The sequence below is a fragment of the Paralichthys olivaceus genome, chromosome 14 (genome assembly GCF_024713975.1).
Source record: "Paralichthys olivaceus isolate ysfri-2021 chromosome 14, ASM2471397v2, whole genome shotgun sequence".
Lineage (NCBI taxonomy): Eukaryota > Metazoa > Chordata > Actinopteri > Pleuronectiformes > Paralichthyidae > Paralichthys > Paralichthys olivaceus.
The window spans coordinates 2,690,634-2,702,144 of record NC_091106.1 but is presented as its reverse complement, the minus strand read 5'-3'; the positions used below and the strand labels follow the sequence as shown (position 1 = coordinate 2,702,144).

At 38.6% G+C, this 11,511-nt stretch overlaps 1 protein-coding gene across 1 annotated transcript in view; it reads right to left on the bottom strand.

The window, feature by feature from the left end:
- Positions 1 to 11,511, bottom strand: part of pdzd8 (PDZ domain containing 8) — a 43,404-nt gene that overhangs the window by 5,477 nt on the left and 26,416 nt on the right. Inside the window, exon 4 of the mRNA XM_020094701.2 lies at positions 163 to 325. Within this exon, the coding sequence (XP_019950260.2) occupies positions 163 to 325 (163 nt within the window). The remainder of the gene's footprint in view (positions 1 to 162; positions 326 to 11,511) is intronic.

Below are 11,511 nucleotides of genomic sequence, written 5' to 3'. Positions count from 1 at the left end.
AATTAAATGACAGTGTTAAAAAGTATTTGTACGATGTAAAAATATATTAATAACCAAATCTGGTGGTCTTAAGGATATTTTGTATTAACTATGTATACTAACAAAAAAGAAAAAGATTATGGCATTAAACCGATTATTGATGAGTGCATTGATATGTCATACCTCCAATGGCAATGAGGCGATCGCCCTTCTGCAGATCTGCCATGTATGCAGGAGAGTTGGGTGTGACCGTCTCAATGCTGACATGGACTGCATCCCCCTCAGTGGCAGGAACATGCCTGAAGGTCATCCCCACGCTGCCACATGGCCCCTTGATAACCTCCGTCTGATGCATACAGGTGATAAGAGAAAACTGAGCAATGAACACTGGCATTGGTATAAAGGTCAACATATGCATCTTTTTATGTCACAGCTGGTAGTATTGTTTTGTGCAAGAATAAGAACATATTTTCATTGATTTATATTAAATCCTGGATATTGATGGGAAAAAATCAGGTGCGTTTAGGGGACTGATATTTACGATTCTGTGCAATTTTGTAAAAATGTTCTTGCAATTTTAAAGAAAATGAAAAACCAAATTGTTATTGCATCTTCCTTAGGTCATGCCCCACCCTGCCACAAAAGTTCATGGAAATGGAATGTTTTTATATTTTTTGTGAAATCCTGATGAACGCAGACAGTACAGGTAGAGGTAATCAAACAGAAAGTCTCTGCTATTTCAAAGTACATTTCCTAACTTGCATCTTTCAATATTTATGGATAACCCTGGTTTTATCATACATATTGATTTGGAAGAATTTAGAATTTGGAAACATTTTGAAAAAATAGGTAGAAAGTATAGAATACTATATTGATGAACAACGTTATTAAATCTCAGAATTCAACTGTACTTGGTAGGGAAACAATGTATGACTTACATTTATGCTATGAGAGTAAGAAACTTCATCTTGTAAAAAAAAACATGAGGGTATTGTCATATATGTTTGGTGAATAAAGCATGATGTACTGAAGAAAGTTGTGTGTTTGTCAATACTAAAACTGTATAATGCACTTGAGTTGTGGGCGGCCACCTGATGAGCAGTTTATCAGAGTATAAATAATTCTCATTTACCCTAACGTCAGTACAGTGAACTCCATTCCAGAACACTCAGTTTCTTAAAATGTGCATCCCTTTTACATGCAATGCAGGAATGAAAACATATCTTTTGTTTACAAGAAAATCAGAAAGAAACTAAACAATAAATAACCAATTTGTACACTGCTGTTAATATTTTTAATGTTGAAAGTCTATAACTAACAGGGACTGTATTTTTTTGTCCAGATGCAAAAGAATGAGAAAAAAAAAACTGTATGATGACAAATGCTTCAACGGCTTCACTGACATCTGCCTCCAGCACTTTAACGAGAGACTCAAACTGAGAGTGGCAATTCTGTAGGAGAGGCGAGAGCTGCAATTAAACCGCCACCCCCGTCTGCGTTAATCACAGCCACTGCACACAGTCCAAGTCACATATCCCACAGCACACCTGTTGTGATGCGGAGGTGACCTGCTTCATGCCTGACAGGTCGTTTGTCAAATGACTGTACAGTACGGTGACATTTGCAACTCCTATGCTGATGATCATCTGCGTTTGTGTTCCATGTTATCTTAGCTGTGATTGGTGGAGACTGTCAGCGTACTGGAGACCTATGGTGGAATCTTTCCAGGTACAGGGGAAACAGCTAAATGAGGTGGAGGAGAAGATGGTGCGTGTGTCCTGATTCAACAGAGAGAGAAGAGGGGCAGACATGATGTGGGTTGACGGAGATGAATGACTGTAATTTCCCTTGCTGTCATTTGTTACGGGCTCTGGTAGAAGGCAGTGATTGAGTTAGGGCTGGCCATGAATAAACAGATGATCTATACAAGATGGAGAAGCTGGATTATAATAATAACTGACAACCAAATTGCTAAAAACCCTGCTCTCCTCCATCTGTTGGCAAGTTTCAATCACAAAAAGGAGTTTTATGCCATAGTGCTTCTAGTCCTTCACTGATGACATTTAATCTCCAGATTTATTCAGATCAATGCACCATGATTCTTAAGTAAAGGTAAGTGAAGTCTTTCCCATGCACATGACACAAACATAGACCTATTGGGCAGAAGAGACATTTCTAAATATAAGAAAATGGGCTAGAGCGATGAGCTTTACTCAATCACATATTTGCCTGTTATGAGTAGTGCTTTCAACCTAGTGACTACATACATTTAAAAATATATTTATTTTTTTTCTTACAGAGAGCTCCTGATTCACTATTTATGTATGCTTGTGTGTCGATTTCTGCCATAGGCTCCCTTTGAGGACAAATTCTAGACTAAAAACCAGTGTACTGGGCAAAGCTTGGCTAACTTGGGGAAAAGCTGTTTGACAAATTATGGAAAGGCTGATGTTTTGTGTTTTTGATTAAGTTTAGGGTTAGACAATTAGTGGTTATAGTTAAAATAAGTCATTATTCCAAAAGGTGACCTATGACAACGTGTGTGTGTGTGTGTGTGTGTGTGTCTTTAATCTGATCAGGCCATGTTACAGCTCTTCCATGAAGACTAACAACGTTGCAGAGAGAGGCAGGTTGCTGTAGGGAGAATGTGGACTCTAAAGGCCTATTCGGCTTCACATCACACAATGAACATTAGTTAGTGAGCAGCTCGGCTCTGTGGGCAAACGCTCTGAGACTGAAGGTTGTAAACAATAAAGAGGAGAAAATCACTGCCACATACACCAAAGTAATGGAAGTGGAAAAACACCGACAATACGCAACTGACAGTCCAGTCTATCTCACAGGGTTACCAGTCCTGTGCAGCATCTGATCACAGTTATGTGGCCACACACAGACATTAGACATAAAATACTTTGAATAGTTTGATAGAATTTTCAACAGAAATACTTTTTATCTGCGGGTTTGAAAAAAGTCTCAGCGATAAAAGCGTTGAGAAGTGAACAGTTTACCATTATCTTCAACATTTAACCTAAAGACAATCTATTTTCAATAACATGGAGCAGATCTAAATAAAAAAAGAGTCCTATGCTACTGTCATTAAACAAAGTGCCTGATGGTTAGGTCTAGTTTTTTATCCAGCATATTTTCAGAGACATTTTGGCAGTTGAGGGGTCATCAAGACTAGAAAGTCTCTATATAAATACAGAGCATTTATTTACGATTCACACAGAGACTTCAGGTGAGTGATATTTCGGTTAAAACCCCTGAAAGGTGCTGAGTATCACAAATTGAAGCAGCTCTGTGGCTGTGTGTGTACAGCTGCACCACTGGCAACAGTGAGGCCATTGTGCCTTCAATAGGTTTACAAAGGAGCTCATATGAGTCTATTCAGCTGAAGTGTAAATAGCCGCAATCTCCTTTTTACACACACTTACAGCACCAATATATGCACAGTCACAGACCCTCATATGTGCCTGATTATGTAGCACAGCACACAAAACTCCAGTAATAGAACCACGGCTCTCCAGCAGCAGGTCTAAAGATGGGGGCTTCCACTCCAAGGGTACACTCTTAGTTTTACAATGAATACACACTTGCCCAAGCCTAGATAGAGCATAAGAAATTATAGCTGAATCCAACTGTACAGAATTACTATGACACCACTTAGTAATATTCTTTATAAAAAGAACCTGGGTTTCATACACACACTTTTGGACAAAAATAGTAATGGACCTTGTCAGAACTGTCTAGTTTCAAAACCAGAAAGTTCTTCTCTCAAACATTCAACACATTGTAAAACGCTTTAAATTTTAATAGGTGAGCCAGTGAATCACATCTCAAACCAGAATATAGTTGTTGTTTTACCTGTCTCTACGATTGCTTATTAGTAATGAGTATTCCTTTAACAGGGTGAATGAAATACTTCTGTCCTACAGCTATTGTTTATTATGAGTATGAATCCTTTCTCCAACGACTCCCCTGCTGTTTGGTGCTTCTCTAAATGTGAAGTTTAATTGTTGTGCAGTGCAGCTTTCTCTTGGGGCTGAGCAGCAGTGGCTGCACTAACCTCGTTAACATCGACTAAGACAACAAGTAGCTCTTGGCTCCTTTTCTCTGAGCAGAAAAGACAAACAAAGAACATGGCAAGCCCAAACTGGCCAGATGTAAATGGAGCAATTTACCATCTATTTCAGCGAAGCCAGCCTCACTTTTATCTGCAGTGCCACGGAGAACAAACGAAAGGTTAATATGTGGCTCCGGGACACACATCCAGACAAGTTCTCTTTTGATCCCAGGAAACAAACAATCAGTGTGATAAAAGACCTCTGTTACACCTTCTCATACACTCTGATACATCAAGGGCTTGTTCCACAAAAAGTGAGTCACCCACACAAAACTGAACCTAATGCTTTTTTGTATATGTAACCCCTTAAAACTTCTCAACAGTTTACTCTTTTTATCTGTCCATCTAATGTAACTTTTTCTTTAGAATGTGGATTGATCCAATTTTAAAATATGAGTTAGTGTGTCGGAAAAACAAGACAGTCTGTAAAATGTTCACTATGGTGATATTGTATATTTTACAATATCACCATACTAATAATAGCTAATGCATCTGATTTCTCTGTGCCATACCGCTCCATTGTTGTCCAAAAACATATTTACAGCACATCAGTGTTGCACTGCGTGTTCCTTTTTAATAATTACAACGAAGACACATTGTTATTTTGACCCAATCCCTTACACTGTCCTGCAGCAAAACCAGACAGAAATACTTAGTGCAGCAGTAATCCTCCACTGAGTCCCTTACAAATCCTGTTCAACAAACATTTGCTGAAAACCTACTGAGACAATCTATTTCAGGAAATTACTGAGCCTGAGAAAAAAGAAATGCATCTGCCAGCTTTGTGTTGAATTTGTTTTTCATAAGAATTTCTGACAATAAGAAAAGTACAAATTCACAACTTTTAAAAAGTCATGATGGCATGATGTGTACGGCCATACCAGGTATCATCGATGAGACTGTATTTTGGATCTGTGGGGGTTTTCCATTGGAATCAAAGCCACCAGCTCATTTGTTTTTTGGTTCAATTCTCATTTTGGCATGTAAGATCTAATTGGACACTGGTATTTATTGATGATTCCACCACAAGTAAAAGGATAAAGAGGATGAGAACTAACATACATCAGTGTGATAAGGACTACTTATCAAGGAGTACTTTTCAGCCATATCCCATCCACTGACATGAAGGAGGCAGGGTTTACAGCCTATACTGCAGCCTGCCATTGGGCGACAATCTAGATGCTTCGGCTTCACTGTTGGGGGTTGTCATGTCGGCCATCTTTATATACAGTCTTGAAGATGAATACATGAGCTTAGATTCAGTCAAATCCATCAAAGGTCAAAAATCCTAATTTGACTGAAATGAAATGTGTGACTGATATCTGCAGTCACACAGTAAATTAGTAAAGTTAGTCTTATACTTACTATTCAACAGCACACTCTTATTCTTATTTGACTTTTATCTAATTGCACCATGATTTTGTAGAGTGCTGAAGCAGTCATACGTGAGGATGTCTCATAGACAATATGCTGTACATAGATGCACTGAATAAATGTGTGTGTGAATAGGTGAATGGCAATAAAGACAAGAAAAGTGCTTTGAGTGGTCATCAAGACTAGAAAAGCTCAATAAAAATACATTTATCATTTGTGTAAAATGTTTTATACCGGACACCAGTGAATAAGTTATGAGGAGATTATGAGAATACTGATGAAGGTCTGCACGGAGCGGTGGCTGGCTGCAGGTTAGCCTGAAACCCTGGCTTGATGGGTATCTTGAACAGCGCAGCGTCTCCTGTTGCTTGGCTGAACATCCCTCTGTTCTGCAGCAGGTCTGGGAGGGTGCGTGTGAGATGGAGAGGTGAGGGTTGAACAAATCCTTTTCCTTGTCACTGCGCTGCTTGGTAATTTAATCTAATACCACATGTCAGATCGATTTGTGTATGGTTATAGGGTACAAGTCGCTGCGAGGCAAGTGCGCCGCAATTCCCTGCCACATCCAATTAGTAGCCCCGGTAGTGATGGGGGTGGAGTGGGCTAAGGGGTGGTGTGCATGGCCAGTGACTGCTCGGGTGTTTACGTAGGCACTTATTAGGCAGGTTAACAGTGACGCATATTGTGTGCAACATGTTCTGAGACACAATATCACAGACGCGTGTTGAATTACAGTATGAAACCTGCATCGGAACATTTCCATTCTATTTAGTACGCTATCCCAGAGCAGTGTTGTTACGATGTCAACTGAATGTTTCCATGGAATATGATGTTATCACAGCAGTGTTTGGATTACTATCCTCTTGACAGGTTCAACTGAACTAATTAGTTTATTTCTAATTGTCAGTGCTCCAGCCAAAGGGAGGCAACTACCAATAATTGAACATTTGTACATGTAGTGAGAGCTAGAGAATAATATGAAATGATACATAAATTCGTATTGAAGATGTGATAAAGTGATAAATATAAATATATGAATGAAAAAAAAGTCATAAATACAATACATCCCTCCAGTGTTATTTCAATTCCTAACAAACTCCATATCAAATGGTAGATATAGATAGAAACTACCCCTTACACCTTCCAAACACTGGATAGAGGGTCCAAGCTCCTTCCTCTCTCTAGCGCTCTTTTGTTTTTACCATCAACACTTTTAAAAGCTCATTTATGCTCAACATTAGATATGGACATGAACAAAGCCTTCTGTCCATACTGCGCTTATTTTGGCCATATTTGTTCATGCCGTGTGTAATCCTACAGATACAGACAAAACCCATGAAATGGAGCAGTGCCACTGGAAACCTTGGGGTGCGGTGTGGCCAAAGTACAAGCGAGAAAATGGCGAGACTGCTTGTTGTGAAGAAACTCCAAGCACCTATGTAATGGACAAACAGCCATTTAGCCTCTTTCTCGAGAGGTACTTTATCACAACCCCCTCCACAATCGACATGTTTGATGTTGTCACAAACTCCCACAGCTCATTCATTTCATATGTAAAAGCAGCACAGATAAGCTTTAACAAAGTAATGAAGTACTACATGATGAACTTTTTTAATGTTTTCCTAAAAATCAGGTTTTAATTTTGCATCTCCCCTGTCTCTATCACAGCAAGCTTTAAACCACACCCATGAGTTAAACCGCACCCATGAGCAGGACGTAAATCACAGACACGTGACAAGTTGACTTTGCTTTTCTCCCTGTTGAGCCTTTCATAATGTTATTTATTCACTGCTGAGTTAGAACACACTAGAAAATAACATGGACAGTCAGTAAATGCAAAATAATCTGTAGAAGTGTCGAGATATGTTATATAAAATATTGATATTATGATTATAATACACATATGATAAAACTGTATATCATACACCTTTTATTATTTCCATTTCAGTATGCTGTGGCGCATCAACTATCTCATCCACAGTCCAACACAGTAGTCAGTATTCTGTGGTATTTTTTGAGTTCAATTAATTAGCCAAAAAAGTGACATGAGATAAAATAAACAAAAACAATAAGCTAAAGATGACTTTTACTGGTGGTATTATTATTTTGTTTGCAAACATTATGTTAACTATGCTATAATATTGCAATCCCATACTTTAGCGATGAAAATGATGTGGTGAAAATCTAATCTCGTGAGAACGAATCTGTAAAGACAGATGCTGGTTTATAAACCTGCAACTATCTTTGAAAAACAATATAGACTATTCTTATTAAATGTATTTAAAATATTATTAATGTAATAATCATGAAATTCAAAATATATAAACTTTTTTTTAAATAATTAATTGTAACTGAACAACCAGCCATCCATGAACGACACTATCATTACTCACAGATGTTCCTTTCTTCATTTATGATTAATATGATTTTCACATTCATTTCTAAACCACTGTCAATATAAAAAAAGATCATGATCTGGACAAACACAGAATAATGGGCAGGTATTATTAACTCACAACCTAATTCAACACAGTGGATGACGCGTCTTTATTAAGCAAAACCACCATGAAGTTTAGCTTCACACTTGTTTACCGTGTGGCTCTATCTGAATTTTCAAGCTGCCTTGTTTTTATCATGGCGAGCAGGTTTCAAAAGCAGGAAGAACAAAGGAGTTGTTATGGAGACATGGACCAACAGAAAAGGTGCTCTGCCTAATTTGCACTTGTATCGACAGCAGCGGTGGTTCGGTCGCCCACACAGTCCCTCTTTCTGCAGCACAGTCATTGTCCTGCCATTGAAAAATAATGATCTGTCATGACTGTTACATCATTCTAGTTCATTAAATGACAAACTACATTCTGAAGAACTAGCACTGGTTCAGAGAGGAAGAAGACGCCATTTCCCTCGTTATCAAGTTGGCATTTCAGTTCTTTGAACACCAGTGGTTGTCCGTCATGCAAGCTCTCGGCATATCTCCCTCAGTGAGCTCCCCAGCTGCTTTACATGCTGGGATTGGCGAAGTGTCTTTTTGCTTCCTGGAGACTTTAAGAAACGGTGTGACCGCTTGACCACAAGACATTTACTTATCGTTCATTTAACATTTGCACGGTTTCACACCTAATTCCGGCTTCAACGTAAAAACAGGCTACCAGTTATTAGCATCTCATCTCAGCTGGCCCTCTGATCTCCTATTAAAGACACAACTATTAAAAATAGCCGATTCTCACAAGTCATCCCTCGTCGAGTCTGAGAGGAAGAGAGCAACAAAAATAAATGCTTTTATTTCATTTGGCTCTGCTGCTGCGCAATACATCTGCTATAATGTCATTTTTGTTAAGGAGAAGTAGAAACAGCAAATATACTCAGTGGTTACCATCACTCTCAATAAAACTGACACAGAAGAAGAAAAACAGACAGGCCTACGTCATGTCAGTTGTCAGATCCTTCTAGATGGAGAGAAAGGCCATTTTATAAATCAAGAGTCTGTATTATCTCAGAGTTACTCAAAGATTAGAGGGAGTCTACAGGCAAGAATACAGTTCAACGTAAATGGAGCATATATTTTCAATCATAAAATGTTTTTTTTATTAATATTGACTCAAGTTTAAAAGAAGTAAATTCATATTTCCCCTGTAGTTATTTTGTAAGTTATTTTTAGAAAACCTCTGAAGAAATGATTAGGATTAGGATTTGTGAAAATTACTCACGAAATAAAGCAATGTTTAGAGTATAATATTCAGTGTTACTGAATGTTATTCTATTTGATTTTAATGTAATGTCTTTGACATGAATGTAAAGTGACCCTGTGTTGAAAGCTCAAAGATTTACCTCATACGCTCCACAATACAAATAACAGAGATTATATTCAGAGAGCAGATTGACGTTAATGTTGTATTTACACATAGTGGGCCACACTGGAATGTGATAGCGTCAATGATCAAGGCTTTGATCTGGTTAATTACAGATCAGCATTGTGTGGAGTTGTGAGCACCAAGTTTGACACTCAGCAGCGAGTAACAGGTCATGTCTGTTCTAACGAGAGAACCATGCCTACAGAATCTGAAGAAAACATTTCAAATGAAAAGAGCAAGAAATCTGTAATATGGCTTTGGCTCTGTCTGTCATGCACATAGCGGCCTGTATATTGAGTTTCCCCTGAAGTGAATTGATCAGTGGAAGAAGCGATTAGAAACAAACAGCTTGTAGGACCAGCCTCTCATGTCTTTAATCTGCTTTTTGACACACGGACAGCGGTTGTCAAACAGTATTAGAAGGGGCCATTTAATTGGCGTGGCAAGGCGGAAGCAGATGATGGATGCGTCACTCGCTCCAAGTCAATGTATGCGTTACAAAAAATGAAAAAGGTGATAGGCCCCCTTTGCTACTATTTGATTTTGTGGAGGGTGTGCGTGTCAACAAACAAAGGAGGGACACACCAAGAGTGATGACCCGGTGTGGTTTGCACACTATCACACACTCAGGAGTGTCAGGAGACTGAGAGTCAAAACATGTTCACCATCTCTTTACATCTCTTGTAAAGAAATCAATATCAACACCCAGCCCTCGTTCTTTATAAAATGTATCATCTAATTTATTCATTAGCAGTTTCTCAACTATTTCCCTGAAAATCTTCTACATGGTAAAAATGAGTTTCTATAAAGCTGCATATGCTATTGATCGATTAATTTATCCATATTCTCCACTCCAAAAAATGGAGTGGAAAGTGAAAGGGTGACCTGTCTGGTGCTTCCAGCACTAGATGACTCATTATTACACAGTGTGTGTGTGCGGCACACGTGCGTGCATGCGTGTGTGAACGAGTGCGTTGTATCACCAACCAACTGTCTTTCATCGGGTGTCCGGGGCTGATTGAAGACACAAAGACACCCTGAGTGGAACATCAAACAATCACTGTGATGGGGAGGGGTGTGTACGTGTCTAGGAGTTTGTGTAGGGGGTGCGTCAGCGACACTAAAATCACCTGCATAAAATTACCTGTTCTCCCCTCTTCAAGCCGGATGACTGATGTGTGTGTGTGCGTGAAGGGAGCGTGTCTGTGTGTGTGTGTGTGTGCGTGAAGGGAGGATAGGGAGGATAAGAAATAGTGGCCTGGCTGTTCCTGAGGTAACAGCTGTGGACCAGACTCTCAAATGTTTTCATGATATGACTGAACCACAATACCACAAAACATTGTCCTTGTATTCTCAGAATACTCACGTTATTCACTATGCAGCACTATAGCTTCACTCTAACTTACAATAGTTTAGATTGTAAATGAAATGTATAAAATTTGGTGACTTATATTTTCATAATATGTTCATATACTTATATTTCATCCTTTCACAATGTGTTAGTACTTGTACTTTAGTATCTAGTATTTAGATGGAGGTAATCATTGTATTTTCTACTCTATTACAGTTACCTGACAGCTTTAATTACTTTTAAAATGGAAATGAACTCCTCGCTCTCTTTCATGCATAATCCCTGACCCAGCATTTTAAGCAGTATCAGAGGTATTTCTGATGCTGGTATCAGATAATCTCTACCTACAATTGAGGTTAAAAGACAAATTAACAAAACTCCAGCTGACTGGGGACCAACTGATCTCACGTTATCTCAGAGGGACAACTTGAGCTAGAGACACTTGTGGCTGATGATTCTGTCCACTCACTGTGATGCCACAAAGACTATTGATGGTTCATTACCATTTAAATTAAAGATAAAGAAAATCATTCTCTCGAGTCGGTGCTTCAATAGTTGTTGTTTTTTTACTCATTCCCCCCAATTTTCATATTACCTGATTTTATGACATCTCTAATTGTTTTTAATAGTTCTTCAAAAAAACTGGGCCAGAGCAGTTGTAACATACAACTAAAATAGCACAAATACACTTAATAACACAATAAAATTCAATTATAAAGAAAGAATCTAATTTAATTAGGTTTACTTGAAGGCAGGGGCGGGGCCAGGATACACAGTGTCCTTGAAAAAGGGACAATTTTAAAAATACATTCAATGATGTCTGGCTTTGCTCA